The sequence below is a fragment of the Helicoverpa armigera genome, chromosome 7 (genome assembly GCF_030705265.1).
Source record: "Helicoverpa armigera isolate CAAS_96S chromosome 7, ASM3070526v1, whole genome shotgun sequence".
In the NCBI taxonomy this organism is placed as follows: Eukaryota; Metazoa; Arthropoda; class Insecta; order Lepidoptera; family Noctuidae; genus Helicoverpa; species Helicoverpa armigera.
Genome location: NC_087126.1, coordinates 5,250,281 through 5,272,246, shown reverse-complemented (window position 1 = coordinate 5,272,246; position 21,966 = coordinate 5,250,281). Strand labels below are relative to the sequence as shown.

The 21,966-nt window shown below is 32.4% G+C and overlaps 1 protein-coding gene across 1 annotated transcript in view; it reads right to left on the bottom strand.

Moving 5' to 3' along the window:
• LOC110370279 (organic cation transporter protein) overlaps positions 1-18,468 on the bottom strand; it is a 55,615-nt gene extending 37,147 nt beyond the window's left edge. Inside the window, exon 1 of the mRNA XM_021326023.3 lies at positions 18,023-18,468. Coding sequence (XP_021181698.2) covers positions 18,023-18,125 — 103 coding nt within the window. The 5' untranslated portion in view covers positions 18,126-18,468. The remainder of the gene's footprint in view (positions 1-18,022) is intronic.
• Positions 18,469-21,966: the final 3,498 nt, after the last annotated feature.

Sequence of the window (21,966 nt, the reverse complement as noted above, 5' to 3'; positions counted from 1 at the left end):
CACTCCCTCACCGCTGCTAACCCACAGCGGGAGGGGTCATTTGATGATTTTAAGTCGCTAAAAAAAAAGGTGTTTTGAAACATGATGCATGGAGAGTTTTTGGCCAAACTTAAAGGCCAAACTCTAAGGGTTGCTGGAGTACACTTTGAAAAACATTGTTTTTCGCATGGTCAGCTCTATGTAGCGTGTTCCCGGGTTTCCAGTGCCCAAAATCTGCATGTTTTTGCTCCACAAGGGAAAACGTATAATATAATGTACCATTCAGTTTTGGTTTAACAACTAATCGTATCCAGCGTTACATCGCGCTTCTTAGATTTTTCCGTGGGAATGAGAAGTTTTCTTATAGTTGTGATTTATACCGCAATATAACCGAATTCCACGCGGGCGAAGCCGCGGGCGGAAAGCTAGTAATTTATAAAAGCAAAACAATATTTATAGAAAAAAAACCTATGGGGATTTTTATGAGCACGATTAAAGAAGTCCCTTCAGTATTTGGAAGCGCCTCATAAAAAAGTCTGAATATAACACTGATTAGTAACCGTTGCTCTAATATTTCAGTAGGCACTTAAAACGTGCAAATCGCATTTATTAAAGATAGTGATTGTTAATTAACTTAATCTGATGACTTCGGGCGTCAGAATAATATTGATTAATTATTAATGCAAGATTATAAAAAAAAATAACAGCTCCGTTTGGACCTACTAGCGCCCCTGCTATTAAACCAAAAGCAAGCCTCTTAAATGCCGATTATTGATATTCATAAATGGCAGGCGCCAAGCAAAATTTCATTAAAGACTGTGAACAAAGTACCTACCCCGATTTTTTAACTACAGCAGTACTTCTTTCCAGTTTGCTAGCAGTAGAAGCTTTATAAGACTTTCATGGCCTTACTACAAAAACTTTAAACCCTGTTTTACACTTGTCTAATAAAATTTTGGCTGCAAAATGAACCATATGTCAACGTCATCATTTGTCATTTTTTTAGACAAGGCATAATCTGACGTTTAAAAGTTTTTGCGGTAAGGCGGTCAAAGTTTTAAAATAAGTATCACCTACTCCTGAGTTTAAGAAAGATTAGTTTAAATAGCCGATATATCGGGTACGCATATTGAAACTATATCTTTCTATATGCCAAAAATTTTCCTGGTTACCATTATTTCATTTACACTAAAATTACTTTACCTTAGTAAAATGTTTTCACGGAGTGTGGGTTTTACGCGAAGTGTTTTGTAAACGCCTACAAATAATTTAATAGCATAGTGTAGCATTGTGTCAAGCTAATCAAAATAATTTTTTTATGTTCATAATTTTTTAAGGGTATGATTTAAGCTGTCACCAATTTAATTCATTTTGTGTTTCTTAAATAATAGGGTTTGTCCTCAAAATAGTAGATTTGTCACCAAAATGTAGTCACCAAACAATATAAAATCAATTCCACAATAATTACCGAAAATCATGTAGATATGGGGTCAAGTACCAAATAAATGGTTTTGTATGTATTATAATAGGTTTGTCCTAATAGTATTTAAGCAAACTTATTTAAAGAGATCACCAATAAATCATATATTATATCACTAGAAAATTTCATGAAGGCCTAAAAATGTAGGGTGGTCGTCATCGTCCTTTCAACCAAAAGAGTCTACTACTTAACTGGCCATGTGCCTCCCCCAAGGAACTTAATTTCCACAGGTAGTATAAATATATTTAAATTAAATTTCTAACTGAATAGTAAATAAAAAACTTAATTAAAGTCAAAGTAATCACAACAATGAACGTAATCGTCGCAAATGGAGTAAACTTGCATCGTATGATCGTACCTACAACACATTCGTTGAGGCCCGAAAGCGCGCCAATTTGTCTCCCTTCCCTTCCTCTTCCCTTTGAACATATTTTCATTATAATTAAAAACTGATGTATTAAATTGGTATCGAATACATTATTTTACTAACTGAACGAAATAAAATGTAACTACTGTATTGGTGACAAAATAACAAATAAAATGGAGTCGCAGTCAGGGATCGATTAATCGATTTATTTGGTGACAGATCTACCATTTTGAGCACCAAGCTATTATTTAAGTAATAAAACTATTATTATAAGAACGACGTTTATATTCATGTAATGCTCTACAATTTTATTGGTAATCCATCTCATATTTTACACATTATATTACAATAATTTGGTAATTCATACCTGGGAACACTCTTTGTTTATCTGAGAACGAAAATATTACGTGGCGATAGATCTATTTATTAGGTGATACAACTTGATGACAAATATAAATTTTGGTGACAAAAAATATAGTTCCCATTTTTTAATAAAAAATTTTGCTTAAAAAGATGAAAGCAAACGTTTCGTGAACAAAGATATCAGAATACATAACTCTTAACGCCCTGTGTATTTTTTAACGTGACATTATTTTAAGTAAACAGCACTATCAATAAATGTATAGCAATAAGTATTATCGGTGCTACTTGCCTACATTGCATCGTAAGGAGTAAACTTTTAGGCTAGATATAGGGCCGGCGACATTCATAAGCAGAGAATTTACCTCGGCTGGCAGCTGGAATAACCATAGGCCGGTCCATAAGGAGATTTCGTATAATTGATAGTTAACTATACAGATTGAACGGACTCATTAAAAAACAAGCAGCACTGGTAGTCGGGTAACATACTTGTTCAAATTTAGTGACTCTGATAGCCCACAATAAGTCCCGACATTACTGCTATTCAAAGTCAGAAAGTCTGACGACCAGTCGTCTTTTATAATTTTAAATTCAACTTCATTACAAAGTTCAGACAGATCACTCACTGTGATACAATTTTCTAAATTGTTGGGAAAATTATGGTTAATTTTCAAAACATCATCATTATAATGATTATGTTCCTATATTTTGAGAATAAATAAATAAATAAATAAAATAAATGTTCCTATATTTTTAATTTCAGCTTATTCAAAGACGTTACCTTTTAACCTGATCGAGTCACCATAAGTCTATGGCATAATATAGCGTGTTTTCCGAGATGCAATACTCATTCTTGACCGTGGCAACTTTACTTAGCCTCGTAGATCAATTGAAGGCAACTATTTAGTCATACTTGATAAGACGATCGGTCTGCTGACAGATATTTTTTTTTTATAGAAGACAATTTTAAAGAAGGGAGTTGTCATCTGGAGAGAATAAATGTAATATATAATAGAAAATAATAAATATGAAAAGCGTAAATATTACCATGTCTTCATTGAATACGCACTGCAATGCCCCTACGCAAAATTGCACTGCAAACGTCTAAAAGTGTAGTAGGTATGAACATTTTTGTCCAATATCTGTCTTTTTAAATGTCCTGTTACCAAATCCAAAATCTCTATCCTTGTTCTAATTAAACCAAGTGTGTGTTATAAGTGTCATCTTGGGATCATTAACATTATGGATTAATATGCACGTTGCGATATCAATACACATGTCATATGATGACCATAAGAAGCTATGTTATCCTACGACGTAGCGGCCGCCTGGTAGTAATTAGTAATTAAAAATAATATTCATTATAGATTTTAATTTAACACATTATGCATTAGATTAATTTAAATATCTTCGGGAAGCGGATAATTGAAAATTCAAATCACAGTTCCGTGTAAGAATAATGTGGGTTTCATTGAGTATTCTATTTTTATACTATGAGCATTACCAAATTCTATCCATGGTTTTTATATGCAACAATTTGTGTGTACGAGACATTGGCTAGAATTAATTAAATTTAAAATAGGTATATTATGAAGTCTATTCATGTCCAATTAAACACGCAGATACATACTATTTACAGATTGCTCTGAAATAAATGATTCATCAACGTATGCCTTCAGTAAGTAATAAATAAATCTGCACTTTCAGGTTTTTTGTAATTGCAATAAAAACTGTAAAACGTTCCTTGTCTTTAGCTTACGCTCATTAAGATAGGAAGTAATATTTATTTATAGATTAAACGGGACGTATAAAAGTAGATAATTGCATAGGCGAGTGATTGTTGGAGTCGTTACTTGCATAATGTAATGAAGTGTGTAACGTGATCAATGTCACTCGCCGGCTGACCGTTCATAATTTTTGTCAGCCTTCACTTTTAATTATCACCGCCCTTGTTATAATTATTCCTTAAGATTCATAGCATTGAAGTATCATTACCATAATGTTCTATTGTGAAATCGTTTTTTCTAGGGAATGTCGGGGTTATTTAACAGTCGTATTGTGCACGAATCTTTCTGCACGTAAATCACAATCCAGAGCGATGACGGTTTGTATTCCAGTCACAGTTGGTACTACTTGTTTTGTCATGGAGGCGCGGATTTATGCTTTGCATTCATTGCGACGAAGAGTCAACTAGAAGGCATTTGAGGCTTGTTTAGAAACGAACATTTCAAGGGAGTGGTGCGTAATGTTAATTGAGTCATTTTCACGAATTTTATTTGGTCGGCGTAAAGCACTTTTATTTCAAAACGGTAGTAGGTTTAGAGAAGTGGTGAACTAATGAAGCCTACGCTCTGCCCATATCAATGAGCTTCGTTACAACATCACCTCCAGCTGTCAAGTGTATCGGCTATGGACTGCAATGTTATCTACGCACAGACTAGTAATGGAAGCCCAGATGTAGGTCTAAGTCACACGCATCGGTATGATTATTCAAAAGAAATTGTTATGATTTGCTGGGCAGCAAACTACCTGTCGTATGTTCCTGTAGGCACATATAGGTAACATGTCACTTTTTGCAACTAAGCTGACTCCTGAAAGAATCTTAAGTTCTGAAACTATGTATCGTACATGTACTGCGCATCTCTTGCCAAGCTTTTGTCAGGTGATATCGTATCTGGTCGATTTATGTAATGATTTCCGTGGCATTGAAATAGTTCGCATATAAATTTTTCGTTTATTTAAATGTCCTTTGGCCCAGAAAACTCAAAAAATATGGAAACATCTTTTTTGGTAGAGGTTGAGAAAAATATTTGTACCTACTACACTACAGATTAATTTTCCAGACGAAACTATTTTAACAAGTTTATTACCTACCATATAATGTCTTCTAACTTTAGAGCTTAAAATAAACATTTTATGTTCATATGTGGTACGTGGTAACCAGTCGTTAGCCGGTCGCCTGCGCCTTTAATTAAATTAAACAAACGATTCTCGTATATTTGCATAACGAGTACGGAACAATTTGTCTAAGTTTCTCGGTAGCACCATGTGCTACTCGGACACAGTTCAATTATGTTGTAACTTCTAACTAGCCTTCAATGTAGATTATTGTATTTTCTGCTGTAGTAAGCAGTTATTTATACACAATCAGTGCTAATTATAGGTATTTTAAACACGTACATTTTCTACGAATACGTAGCTATTTATTAAATATCCAAAATGGGACTTTAATTAGTATTCCAACCACTATGTGATAAGGTACAGTCATGCATTTAAAACTGCGTGGAATTCCATAGTTTTATTTGGTTTTAATCCATTCAAAGAGTACTATTTTAGTTATTCTTTGGTTCCCGTGTGTTTCACATGGTGAGCTCATGTGGTATTGACCAGAGGGCCGGCCACGAAATGTGCGTAAATTCAATGTCACACGCGCCTAGCAATGTTAAGACGCAAATTGTGCAATCGATGTAAAAGATACAACGGACTTTGTAACTAGAACATCGTAATATAAAATAGCGGTTTATAGCTAATAGAACTAGGTTGTGTAGATAAGTTACTATGGTAAAAGCTTATGTGTCCGCCAACATGTTATAATATTCGGATGAGCTGGAGGCCAAAGGTCAAAGAACGCGCGAATTGAGAAATAGATTTCCTCAAACAAATTTGCAACTTTTTTCCTCGCTGATATGCATAACTTGTTATTTTTTCCAATTATCATTATGTATGGATATAATTAATAGTCCTGGTGCTTGATGCGAAGGGTTAAAGAACTTTTTTTATTCATTTTTGCCGAAGACTCCAGACTATAAACTCCCAAACCCCTTGTAAGTAACTTTATAAAATGAAAATCTTCTATTTTCCAGAAATTGTGCTGCTTTCCATATTTTCTTAACTTAATTGTGTAAATCTGGCTATAAATGTATTAAGAATGTATGGAAGGCACACAATGTATGGAAACTTATTTCAAATAATAACAATCTATGATGATTTGCCTTACAAGTTACCTTCGTTTCCATTGAGATGCTTGTGAGTATTAAACCAAGGATTACAATTATACCGGCTAGTACTACCTATACTAGTTATTTATTAGATCAATTTATATTAATGTGACATTTATTATAAAAATATGCAGAGTAATTTACTAGATTGCTCCAGTATTGCGAGCTTCTTACAAACATACACAAACAATGAATCGGAAAATCTATCAATTGTGTAAATCTACTTTGACATATAAAAACTCCCTATTAATTTCAGTATGAAAATATGTGTGTTCACACTTTTGCCACATGAACATTCATCTACTCTATATGACAATCATCCTTACAATTTCCACAGGATATATAAATATACTATATTCGTTGACACCGTAGTGTCTTCTTTATATTATTTACATGCGGATTATGACGTAATATATATTTATTTTATATTCGTTTCGAAAGGTGGACCGTAAATGTATGTAATCCTACTTGTAGAACTTACTGCATCAGAAAAAAACATGTAAGTACACTTTATTCATTTTTTAAATATTCATTCATTCATCATTCATTATGAATTTATGATACTAATTGCCCCTAGTCTATCTTAATAATAGCTCCTACTGACAACGAAGCATACTCACTCAAATCTTAGTTTGCTACTTTCGGCATGGGTCAAAGCTCCCATCGTTACAGATTAGAATTTCCTTGCGGTTTAAACATTAACATAAGTATGATAATACTTTCTTCAATAGAACACGTTTTCAACGCAATTTTGAATCTTCCCAATCCCATCTGACTTTCTTTCTGATCACGTTTAACTAAAAGAAATGTTAACGATGATTAATTCTAGAACAATGTCAGGATGAGTTAAGTACCTACTTATAAAAATCAAACTCACTTTAAACTTCAGATGATGTACCTAAGCTTCTGGAATCAATATAAAAATATCATTTGCTACAATAACAGATTTTTCAATTAAGAACAATAAAATCTGTTATTCTTATATTAAACTAACAATAGACAAAAAAATAAATAAATTGACTTATCTAATTCAATACATAAATAAACTAATATAATAAAGTAATACGTCCATTATGCATGGTGTGCGTACTAGACCACTTACCACCTAATGAATAAATAGCCAATAAGTTAACTCGGCTTATGTATGGAAAATGCTGGACTCAGTTTGTTTGTCAACTTCCTGTATTTATGCGAACTGTGTGTAGGTTGTAATCATATACATTGTACTATTTCCATAAACATGTTTAGGGGCCATAGTCAATTTTACCTCTATATTTATCATTCGTTCATGATTAGTACAGTTATCAATTCTCGAATTATGAGATCAAATATTAGTAGTTATTAATTTACGATATAATTTTTTGCAAATGCTGGTTTTCACACTTTTAATTTCGTTAACGGTACTTTGGGCGCCTTTCCAATATGTTAATACATTTTTTAATACATCAATCAAATATGTATATAGGTTTTAATACACAAGTTTTAAACTATAATATTTAAAAGCATATTATCAACCTACGCTTCGTTTGAGAAGCTTTGTTAAAAAAATATGATTTTACCTGTTTGAGATATGTTACTTGGAGTTTTTACTTAAACGACAGTATCGCAAGTCCCTGTTTAGTGCGGTTTGAGAGACTTGTCAAATCTCCGATAAAATATTAAAGCTGCGGTCATTTTTATGGTCAGACACAAAACACAAAAACCGCAACGATTCAATACCTGGATAGCCAATTAATGTTATAAACAATATAGGCGAGAGGTAAATAAGATATTTATTTGTAGCTCTTACGAGGAACGTTTTAGTTTTGTGACGTTTATTGACTTATTAAACCACGCAATTCTGATGATAGGTATAAAGCCTTACAAAGACAACGGGTATTTTTCCATATAAATATATTTGTCACGGTTCCTAGACCCTACAGCGTAGTAAATATTCGATAGCATATGCGCACCATACTTGTATTAAATCCAATATGATACACAAAGGAACACCTACCTACTTATTTTAAACCGAGTTCCCAAAAAGGAGGTTCTCAATTCAGATGTTTGTACTCGTATATATATTTTTTGAAATATCCACTCAAATATCTTTAGTTTGTATAAAAAAAAAAACATATTTATAGTGGGAAAATTATGACCTTTATACAAAGAATGAGGATAAAAGAATAGCACTCATAATAGATATTAAGATACATAATTTAATGTTCACCTGATATAAGATTTATGATTGTTCCAATCGCTTAAGAGTGTTGTTAAACCTACACGATTAGCATAACATTGATTTGAATGACCGATGATAATGATTCTTAAACGAAAACTAGCCTTGTACTATCGAATACTCCAATAAAGTTATTAACTCGATTAATGATTATTAAATTAATGAGTGGGTAATGTAGCTTATTATTTGGCTTGGTACAATTATATTCAACGATCAATATTGATTTTTTGTAATCGATATTGATCTACCTACTGAATGATGGTTTAATGACACCTTTAGATCATAAAATACTCGAGGCACCTTCACAATGTGATGTGTTGTATGTGTTTTGTTTTCCTCAATTCAAAAAAATAATAAATTGATCTAAAGCGGTTAAGTTTATTTTTATCAGATTACCTCGTGAGAAGAACAGTTTAAGAATTCGCGAAGTCGCAATTTTTTATTGTAAGTAATAAATATTATGATCATTTTAGTCGCAAATATTTTGCTATGATGAGTAGGTACCATGGATCATTCCTTGAACGAAAAAAGGACTGACAAGTTGTTACAAATTCATATTGTTAATACTTGAAAGTGTTATTTTGTATATTCAAATTGTATTTAATCTCGAACCCCAACATACAAATATTTTATTGGTATTGTACCTTTAAACTGATATCGACAATAATTAGCACCCGCGGTTTCACCCACGTCCCGGGAGAACCACGTTCCACATCTGGGGAAAAATAAGCCTAAATTTTTCTCAGTTCCTGGATTAGCAAGTTCCAAAAAATCATTTAAATCGGTTCAGATGATTTGACGTGAAAGCTCGACAGACAGACATACCTAATTACTTTCGCATTTTTAATATTAGCAAGGATTGTGAGATACGCAGCTCAAAAGCTAAAAACTCAAGTGTGTATTTAGGTAATTACAATATTTATTTAGGTAAAAGGTACTGCCATATATGATAATGATTTTATTATGATACTACTGACGTAGTTACAATAAATTAGTGACGAAGTATCCCAGTAAAACTGAAGTGATGTTGGTTTTATTACAATTTAAAACGATTCGGTAATTCCTGTTATTTTTCTGTGACTAATTTCCACAAACCGGTACAAATCAGATCAAAATCAGAATAAACAAAAAATATATTAAAATGACATTATATAGGCAGTGCAGGTTTCAGAACTTCCCCTACTACGTATTTAAGAAACTGTCACGTGTTTTTATTTCCTGTATATCTAGTATACATAATTTGGTATGGTGATATATGCATGTTTCTGATGTGTCATAGTATTTCACAGAATTTTGCTACATTAATTTATCAGGCAAGTTTAGAAGTTGTCCTGCTTTGAACTTACATAAAGTTTTTGGTCATCATGCGGTCAACATATACTTAATATTATTTTATGTAAATAAATTAATGAAGCAAAGGCTCATTCACGAATCTCCTGCGAACTTATTAACATAATAAATATTAACAGAAGTTTATGTCTTGTCAAACAATATGTACACGGAATTCGATATACGTAACTATTGATTTTAGATATACTTTATAAAAATATTGTGCAATTGGTACTTACAGGAACAACGGGATTTTCCGAAGCTACTCGAGAGTCCCTTATCTATATTTAAGGATTACACATCAAGCATCTTCAGAACTATTAAGATTTACTTGACTTCTTTACAGTATATTTTTGTACAATGAGGGATTTACTTTCTCATTTTTTTCCTAGCTGATGACCGGATGGTACTGACCGGTACGTGAATGCAAGGAACATTTTAAAAACAATTTGTCTATAAATCTCAATTTCTTGGGTCTCGGCTCAAAGGGCTCGGTGCAAAGTTCTTTTTTTTTTACTTTGCAATGGTACACTCACGTACCAGGTACAGCACCACCTATAACTTTTTTTGGGAACATTTTTTTAATTCTTAGAATAGAATAGAATAGAATATTTTTATTTTGCAAATATGGGTGTACAAAAGTTCTTATAATTATAAAGTTCAGCCATATTTTACCATTCGGCATGCAAACATTATTACCTACTATTATAAACATTATTACCTACTATTAATCTATTATTTATAATCACAATATTATATGAGATCAATTATATATTCTTGCAAACAATATTTTTTTTTAGTTTTCACATTATATTTTTCTTAATTTTCATGACCAATCAATTATGCTTGTCTTGTTAAAAATCTATAAAGCTATGCGAATAACGTAATAGCAATATTTACCTAACTCAATGCCCATTTGCTCTCTGAATAGTAATTATAGAATTCGTTGTAAGTATATGTTTTCGCATAAAATTGAAAGAACGGTACAGTTTTATGGGTTTTTACGCTTATTTATCCGCAGTTTGCCTCATAATCGGCTTAAAGCATATTTATGACATTCCTTAGTGATGGCTGTGTAATCCTCAATAGCAACCTTTTGCAATCGGTGACACTGAAGGATATTCTCGACACTCTTGTTGTTGGAACTAATTGGTTTAATAAATATCATTGAAATACTTAGTTTCCATCTGTAAATTAGACAATTTAATTTCTGGTTCAACGATTTTTAGGAAAACGGTTTTTTTCTTAGCTTTATTATAAGTGAATGAATGTTACCATAAAAACGCAAGTAGTGGGCCAAAGGATCAAATATGTAGATCAGTTTTTATTGTTTTGAATGCATGCATTAGTTGCAAAAAAAAAAACAAACAATAAATTTTCAATGCAAACAAGTGTTATTTGAGGGAACACAAATGTTTAGTTTTGTTAATTGATCAGGCTTAAAAGCTTCTATTAGCATTCAGTATAATTCGTGGACGTTAACTTATGCACAAAGTTTGTGAATACTAACTTGTAGGTATGTTAATATTTCATAGGTTTATTTAGGGTAATGTTTAGTGCTAGAAGCATTTGCCGTAACCTACGAATAATATGTTATCCGTAGGCCATAACTCAAAGTTTGATAAATATTTATTAGGTACAGCTTAAAATTTGTGTTGGCTCATATTTTACAAATACCTAAGTATTGTACTAATCATACTTGTGATCATTTATTCCATATATAAGTACAGTTACATTATTAGAGTATACAACCTTAAAAACTACACATAACAATTAACAAAAAAAGGATTTTTCTTAGTTTAATAAAGGTCAAGTTGCAACCTGAATAAGTGACTATTTTCTCGAAAGAAAAACCGCAATACACTTCAGAAATTGGCACCATAACCACGTGTTCAGCTATCAATTTAGTGCTGATTCAACTCGTAAGACCAGCTTAGTGGTCCAGTTTTATTATTTTATTTACAAGAGATTTTCTTGTTTATTTTATTTTCTAATAAAATAAATACGACGATTCGATTAGCATCAATTTAGTGCTGATAAAATTCATCACAAATTTTTGTGAATAAAACATGTGTTTGTTTTAGAACTAGATTATAAATAATACTAATGCATATTAAAAAATCGTCTGTGTTTTATCGACACTTTTTCAAGATAAAATAGGTGGACTGATAATGATAGGAATTTAAACTATAAGGGGTACATTAATTCATTCGCTTGGGACACGGGAAAGACCCCGGAAAACAGGTACTCCGTTAAAGGTGAACTATTGTGTACAATAGTTTGGAACTAAAAAAATAAATGTCTACGTATGAGTCATTCATTGATGGCCGGACACTCAAAAACATGTTTTCTTTATTATGTTTAATATTACTTTTATTTTACAAAATCATCAAATGTCAGTGATCGGGTAATATCATATGCATTGCAAAAGCGTGACTACATATTTAAGCACATTTTAAATGGTCACCTTACCTCTATATACTCGCTTAGGTAGGTAACAATTTAACCAGTATTACATGTAATCGCTTCTTTAGTCGTGATAAAACTTTAGGGACCACATACTGAAACACAAATTAAGATACCACTAATTACCGATGTCCTTACATTTGCATTTTTGCGAAATACGAGATACGAAATTATTTTTAACTACGTAGTTATACACTTCAAAACTTTTTTTTATTCTATGCACCCTCTACAGAGATTGCTACGCACTGCTACGCTACGAAATGCTACGCTCCTGTGACGTAGCAACATTGCTACGGGACGAGCACAGTCTAAGTACTCAGAATTTTATTTCCTATTGTCTAACTAAATTAATTGGATAAAATAAAATTGTGAATTTATTTACAATCTTAATTGTTCATAATTAGCGTCCTTAACATACTATTTTAGAATATTTGTGCTAAAATGTTTATAAAACCTGAAAACACGGTGTTATATGCAAGGCCACTGTGACATTGAAGGATAAATTCAATTTCTTTTATTTTTTATTTACGACATTTTCTTAAATTGGAATAATTTTGATACAAGTTTTTGCAAATTAGATTTCATTAAGGCCTATCTAATTTTAGAGTACTTAAATGTTTCAAGGTAATTAGCTGATACTTTGCTATAATTAGAGGTAATATTATGGGCATCATGTCGTGTTTGCCGGATTTGTACTAAAATAACTTTTGCCGTGGTTATAAATACATCCAGTTTACAAGGACGGTAGCAATCCTGGCTGCTAGTGTAAAATTATGTCTCATCACGCGTTACGTGTACAAACTCCTTTTAAAGCTGTTTATGTTTTATTACAATACTTTTTATTATTCTAAAAGGTTCAAAGTTTTATTGTCCGAGCTACTGTATGTGTCAAACACCGTGGTTTAATCAAATTAAAAACGAATTAAATTGAACTGCTATAAATCCATAAGTGGTCAATCGATAAACGTTTAATTTGTATTTACAGAACAACTCATCATAATAAACACGTATTAGTATTGTCACTTAAGAAATAATAAAAATACTCAATTAAATTACATTATTTTATTAGACGAGCAATCAGGTTTTATTGCAATGATAATAAAATCGATGTATTTATTTGTACGCAAATCGATCATCTTCGGAAGAAATAGTTATTGTCTGTGTTTATGGGTTTACTTATAATTAAACATTTACCTTCTTGTGGCACATAAGAATAACATACCTACCTTTTATTTTACACCGACATCATTTAAAATTAAATATGTCTACATTTAACCAGATTCTAATATAGTCATTAAAAGAGTTCCAGGTAACTTTAATGCGAAAAATAATTAAGAATTCATTATTGATATAAGCCACATGAATTTTCCACAAATTACGAACTATGATTCAAAATAAACTAATGTCTAGTAAGTTTTACAGCCTCTGCACAGTACCTACAGACTAAACTTTCGCTCGATAGTAAGCTTAGATTGACAGTTTATTTCGAAGGTGAACCCAGTAAAACGTTTAGTAAACCTTTCCGAATACCTGATCTTTTTAACGTGCGAAGTACCATTCAGATTTATGAGCCCGATCAAAATATCGGCCGATAAAAAATATATTTGTACCTAATTTAATAGACTACTTCTCTATCACGGACCACAGATATTGAACAAACAAACAAATACTTCAAAACATCATAAATCAACTGCAATACCAACAAATTCTTCAGATTCAATGTATGAATTGAAACATTCATCATAATTAAGTGTAAATGATCGTCATTCAATTAAACTAACATCTAAAGATTATGCCGCATCAGATTCGTATCAACAGAGCCATTACTCACGTTGATTGATAGCCGACGTTTTACAAACACTTTTGTTACTTATTTATGTAAATAGTACTGAGATAGATTATCCAGTAATCCCGTGTAATGCAAGCCTGATGATGCCTCAGCTATGTTAATTACAAACTCATGATATGATTTCAATACGAGATTGAAACAAAACAACTTCTTGTTTGGTTTTAGAAACGCTTATTAAAGAATAAATAGAACAGCTGAATATATGGTAATAATTAATAGAATAGAAAAATACATACAATTTTCTATGAAAGAAGTCTGTTACATTAAAACGAGAACTCGCTTTCGCCATTTATTGTCTTTGAAATCTCATGGTTGTCTATGATCTCCTTAACAAGTAGGTAATGAAACTAAGCTAGTAGGCTAGGATGTTGAATTAACCTTTGTCTAATGAAAGCTTTACTTTTGGCCGTTTGCTTCTTAATGACAACTAAATAAAAAGAAAAAAGAAACATCGTCCTGATTTGCTAACTATTGTTCGTTTCTGTAGCAAAATGCATGAAAACACACAAATCTGAAAATGTTTACAACATTTTCATCTTGTCCTGAAATTACATCTGTTGCTTAAATATTTACAAGCTCTGAAGTCTATTCCGTTTATCTTATTTTTTTGTCAACTACCTAATTGTTTTCATGAATTAGTTTTATTTGGAAATTCGCAATTTACGAAATAAAATTTTTCACATTTTACAATTGATGTGTAATAAATTATTACGGCACATGAATGATAAGTTGATAACACATGAAAACATGTTTTATACAATAGATTAAACAATGTATTTTCTTTACATTGTTGGAAAATAAAATTAATTAAACGGAATACGTATAATGTGAAATATAATATTGTAGACCAGGCAGAGTTCAGATAACCTTAAACTTAAACTAAATTGTAGCTAACATTTCTATTAGTTAATAAGTCTAGTAGATAACTAGAACTTATTGCTTTGTTTAAAACAAACCTTCTTTTTAACATTACCTAAGCTAAAAGTTAAAATTGAAATTACGACCATGAAACGTATCAAACTCAGACAAATGAGGTGATTGTCAGACTAATAAATAAAACATCATTTTTTTTCTGAATGTCGAATCATATACTGAAAATAGGCCAGTAAATAGACAATTCTAAAATGCATCGCAAATATTTGAATCTGATAAATAATAATATTTTCTCGAAACGTCTCAATTCTCACTGCCAAGTTACCTATTGAAGAGTGGATCGCTTCAATAAGGGCGGATACACGACCTCATTAAACTAGAATAACTTGAAGAACTGGTTATTTAGGTGAATAGCCTGGGAGCTATGAAGATCAACCCTTCTTTAGGCCTACAAACCTAGGCATCATTTTTATACCAGCAACGCAAAACTCGTTAAAGATTTCTTCATAAAACTGGTTTCTTGAACTGAAAATGTATAATAATCCAACTCCAAGCTAAATTACCTATTGAAAGCAGTGCTTCAGAGAACTTAGTCAGTCTGTATGTGGTCCGGTGTTCTTTATCCTTAAATTGCTGTAGGTAACGGTTTTTCCCAGTGACTTACAATGAAATGAAATCTTAAGGAATCCATAAACTTCTTTTAAACCATTAAATTGTCTTTTTATTTTTTCATACATTACAGTCAATCACAACCACCAATTTCCCTAACTTTTTTTACTGGGATTACTTTTGTTTTTATAACTTTATCAAGTTAGGTTTTTTTTTTTAAATTGTAGTTTATGCATGCACCTATAAGTAGTTGGTGCATTTCACATTTTGATCGATGCTTTTTATATTGATATTTAAAAAAGAATTAAATATGTTATTACACACACCTAAATCGAATGGGATAGAATTTTAATTTGGTAAGTCAACCTTTTACACTGCTTACCGACTTCTAGATAATCCAGTGTTGTTCGTAATACGCTAGTTGAAAGCTCCTATCAGGTTTGAACTTTTACCCAATCAAACACAGACACTTCAAAACTAAACTAAATTACAAACGGCATTTATTCAAAGAAGTACCTTTTCGATAAATCGACTAATGTACGTATTTGCCTCATTCGTTTAAAATTTTGTTTTTTTATATCAATTTTAGTGGATATCATACTTATGTGATATTTAAACAAATCCATATCAAAGTGAAATCTTTAACTTGCAGAAATTGTTTCTCTTTAGTTGGCTCTATCATATTTTTAAGTATACTTCCTAACAAACAAGCATTGTAGATAATAATATGTACTTAGCTCTGTAGTCACCAAAAAATAAAGGCACAAATCTAATCACATTAAGCCTACCCGAACTCTGCAGACTAAACAGTCGGCTGTTGCCTCGGTAGTTGGGAAAATATTTTTTTTTTGAAAATCTATCAAAGTTTTTAGTCGGTCTGATACCGGAAAAATACCTGATCATTGTAACATGCGTAGTTCCATTCATCTTCATACTAATTTATACGCCCAAACCTACTATCGGCCGACTAAAACTGAATAGCGTGTAATGTAATTAAAGGTAATGAAGTCTAAACATAGTTCCATAGTTTAATAGATAGTAAAAATCCAGTAGCAGTTTCATTTCGGTCTTAATAGAAAAAAAATATTTTGTCTAGTCCAATACAAACAATAGATACTTATCAATTGAATTTATGATTAACTTATTTGCCATTAAATCATCTTAGAACATTTTATTGTTTCTTCAAGACGCGGTCGTAACCATAAAAACAGTTTTATAGATTGCTACTTACTTCGTGGGATAAATACATATAATAATAATTGCATGTAAAATATTTTACTGATTAAGTCAGTAGGTACTTACTCAAGGCTCTAAAGACCCCTGCTTGACCCCAAGATTCATGCTATCATTATATTTAATCTAAATAATCAAACGGACTTACTTTCATAAGGATGTGAAAGTTTGTAAATAAACAAGTTTTCTTTGTCATGCAAAATAAAAACATAGATAAAATAATCAATAGAATAGATTTGAATAATTTTGGCGGATAATGCATTGGTCATCTGACTTGATATTTATGTTCTTGAATATCGATATATATATAACATGTTATACATACATATTTATAAATGCTTAGTAAACTAATTTGTATTTATGTTGACTGAATTTCATGATGATTAGCTACGGACGCTACGACGCGGCCATGTGCGAATAACATTCGTTTTCATAACATTTTAACTAATTTTGTTGCTTTTTAATTTTTATCACTTATTAGACCTGTTAAATTAACGGACAGCTGACAATAAATGTAATAATTACATTTAATTATAATGCGGAGTATTTATTAATGATGTTATCATAGCTCGCATACCTTGCACTACATAGTGATACAAAACGCGTTGATGAATACAAAAACATAGAATTTCTTGTCACATAAGATTGTTACGCAATAATAAATAATATTTAACTATCGGGGTTTTTTACTATTATGCGACACGAAAGTTGTGCGATATTGTCAAGTTGGTATTCCCTAATAAAACTCGTATTTTAATAAATTCGTACCTATGGCGTGCGAATGTTAATTTTCAAAACATACCAGAAATTATCGAAAATTTGACATTAACGCGGGTATGTAGATTTGTTCGTGTATTTATTTTCCAAATATTGCGACCGATGCAAGATGTCACCGGCAAATATTGAACTCAATGACATCGCACTAGACACTGTATAGTTCAACTTTTGCTTTTATTTACAAGAGCAAGTTCAATTACTTCCTATCTAAGATCAAGTCCTCTCATAACAGGATCTGCAGGCGCTAATTAAATACTTAAATGTAATGAAATCATCGGAGTTGGCCTTCTTTGTTGTTGAAGGATGTGTTTCTCACTACGAATAACGTTTAAAAATATTAATTTAAATTTTTGACAATAATGACTAGGTAGGTAATTGTCATGCACGATTTACTACATACGTCCATTCACCGGAACGGACACTATTGAGACGTCACTCTGTTACTTTTGAAACATTGACTGAAAGCTACGAAATAACAACGTACTTGTGGTGCGCCGGCCGTCGGCGATCAGCGTGAGGCTGTGCGGCTTCTGCAGCAACTCCTGCAGCTCCGGCGCGGGGTCCGACGAGTTCTTCCTGGACTTCATGTTCGAATATATCACTAGCACAGGTGTCAATTATTTCATTACTACTCCTTGGAGTGAGTTTAACACTTTGGGATAATAATGATAGTTGAGGTTGGCGAGGTCCGATGCTTCATCCGCAGGGCGGAGGCGCATGGCGTCGAGGTGTGAAGTGTCGGGAGCGCGAGCTCGCGGCGTGTATATAGTGCGGCGTGCTCGGTGGTGCGGGCTGACAGACGCGAGGATACGAGCAGAGCCGCGCCGCGACTGAGCTGAGCGCGCCGCCAGCCGGTCAAGGGTACACGGCAGCACTTGCGGGCTCGCCTGTACCGGCAGCGGCTGGGAGCGCCTCACTACCACTCACCCTACACATTGTTTATTGTCATAGTCTACCCAAGAAAGAAGTCAATGCATCGAACATTCACCAGTATTTCGAAATAACTACAATTCAATTAAATCGATCAAATAAGTTCTGTGATCGATAAACCAGACATTCATTATTTGCAACAAATAATCTATGCATTGAGCTTTCAGACTCTGCTGCTGTTACCAAATTAATCTAAATATTTAATTAACGACATGAGAAGTGGAATCTTACGCAATTTGTAAACTGCATAGTAAACCTGTATACAAACAAAAACAATATACCTACCTACCTATGTAGTATGTGCATAGGTAACTGCAGGTATTGTAAAGGTGAATGACACCAAAAGTAAAGGGCTTAAGGAAGTCCAGTTTTGCTATCTTAAGACAACACTTAAATCAAGTTATTTAAAACAATAACTGTAAAATACCAATAATACAATATGTAAACAAAAATTATAACTACCTTAATTTACTGAAAAGAACATAATAACGAGTTATGGTTTCATCATTTTCCATCATCAGTCAACAAAGACTTAGGTACTTATGTGTCCAAAATTTTGCAAGTTCCTAAAATGTTCATATAATCTGCAGCAGTCAAGTCCTTGTATGTACATATGCCATATTGTATTCAATGATAATAATCAATCATTATCAATACTTATTACTTGCATCATCAAACAATCTAGATCATTAGAAAATATTAACCAACACACGTTCAAATTCTTAAATTGGTTTTGTTGAGAACTATATTTTATTTTTTGATTAGTTATTTGTGTACATTTACAGTTGCGATTTACGATGAATCAAGCGATTGAGCTTTTACGAGTGGTAAGTATGAAGGTTGTTCTGTGCTCTTTGATTGTAATAAGCTATTGCTGTGCACAATTCACAGTTTAAATAATAATAATCAGGATGATTAAGCACAATATCGGTATGTTTATTTATTTGAAGGTTTCTTCTGTTTGAATTTTAGTTGAATGAAATGAGGGCGGTTGAAGACCAGTAACGTTGATACGGAATATGACTTTAGGATGAGCATAAATGCACATGAGATATTTAGTAGCTCGTAGAACCAAGGGCCTTAATGTTCACTACTCAATAAGCAAAACAAAAACAAAGATACTGGACGCAAGTTAACCCACGACCAATTGTTCCCGAGTATCTTACGAGTAGGCATAAGTTTATTTGAACGAGCAACGTAACAACTCATTAGGACGAACAGGTTCCACCTCGTTATAAAATATCTAACGTTCCATTTTTATAACTTTATGTTGTACACAAGTACAAAGAGATCGAGGAACTTGATGCTAAGGTAAACAATAATATGTTGTGACCAGTTTCAATATGTTTATTTATGCTAAGCTTCCAGATTAAGCGATAATGCATGCCTACCTAGTGTTTGTATCTACGAAAAATTTTTTCAAGAGTATCTCCACAACATAATTTTTAGAAAAATCTCAGTTAATATAATTAGTTATGCATAAAATTCGGTTATAATTGGTAACAAAACGATATATAACCTTAGGAACCGGATATTACTTACTGGTGTATTAGATTAGCATAATGTGTGGTAAGTGCGTCACGAATTTATTTAAATTACAATAAATAGTTCAATTTGCAGCCAAAGTTTATGTTTCTTTCCTTGTCGCCTCAAAATAGTTTCATGGTTAGACGGTATGACCTGAGATACTAAGACCACCGTCCGAGTTTGATCAGAGTATTAAATGCATTGATGCTTGAAGTTAGCTTAATCAGTAATCAAGGAGCACTAATTGTATTGTGAACGGTAGAACGCATGATACGAACCAAATATTCTAATGCAAGCGAAAGGCTACCTACTAAATACCATTAACCTTCAAAGGTTTTACTCATTTCAATATGCTATAAATAATTGTAGGTACTTTATTTAAGTATAATATCTTGTATTGTAGTAAAAAGAAACATGCTTAAGACTTTCTTATGGGGATTCACCGTGGTACAGGAGGAAAAAGTTGATTTTTAAATCTACTCATGCGTATAAAAATTATCATATCTACATACGGGTTGAGCTAATTCTTCTTTTCTATTAGATATTGACTCATCGTTAGTTTGAGGGGAATCCTTAAGCGTATCAAACAGAAAGCATCATTTTGTTGGTAGAAATAACTCGTCTGAATCGATTTGATTCATTGTAAATTGTAATACTTTTCCGTGTGAGAGGAGGCCTGTGCCCAGCAGTGGGAAGATAAAAAGGCGGTAACAGTATTACACGTTTTTTCGTAAACCACATAAAAATATAAGAAATTTTATCTAAACAACTTGAAACTCTGAAGTTGTGGGCAACAGATCTAGTAACAAAATAAATAAATAGTAGTAGGTCAGTCTAAAGTCTAATAGTAATTCTACTAAGTATGTAGTTTTTTACATAAGTAAGTAGTCTTTAGGTAGTTATAGTGCGTTATGACATACCCCGGCATGCCTGTACCAACTCAGTTTTATAGATGATGCATATAGGGTCATTGTTTCATAAACAAATCGTTATTATTCGGAACTTCGACAAAATCACATTTTCTATTCCTGTCACATTTATTTATCGCATACTTAACGTTGCAAATGGATGCTTTTAGATATTCTTGAATATCAATCGTTTGTTTTTCGCATTCATATTATAATCATCGGCAGTCTTAGAGACATGCGTCTTGCATACATTTTTCATATAAGTTGTTTTGGATTAACAAATTCATTTTTTCAACATCCGGTGTGCACTTTACATACCACTGAGAGTCCAGACCAGATAATTATTTCCTACTGCAGTCGGGAACCCCTTCTTGATGATTTTCTGCTCGAATCTTGCGTCTCGCGCGTTTGTGGATCTACGTATCCGTTTAACAGAAAATAGAGAAAGACGCAAGCTATAACATGATGATTTTACTAATTATTATCCTGCTTAAAGGAAACTATTAAAAAGATCATCTTAGAAGCGCACTCTTGATGCGAAAGGTTCTGAAAAATTGCACCTTTTTACGTAGGTATTGCGTGAGATAAATTACGTGCAACGAAACTTCTGATTTAAATTTAGCACCTTGTAAATATCAAGTTTTACGTGTCAACAATTATATAAAATTATTTTAATCGCCATTAACATCTCCATTCATGCATGAATAAATAATTCCCCTGCTATGAAAGCCAGCTTTGTACTATGAGAACTGCAGGTGCCCATGACCTGACCTGGGACTTGAACCTAAACAATGAAGGCATTACCATCGGCGGGTCATTAACATTCAAACTTAACGAGACACAGATTAACTTTCAATTAGGTATTAATTAGCGTGCAATTAAACTATGACCAATCAGTACGACAAATCTAATAACGGTTGCTCAAAGAGGACTTAGGCACGTGATTATTTTTCATCATCAACCTCGTATTTATTTGCGGTTTTTAATAATTTATCGACATATTATACACAAGGTTCGCACCACTTGTAGGTTTTTTCATCCAACTAATCAACATAATAAAATT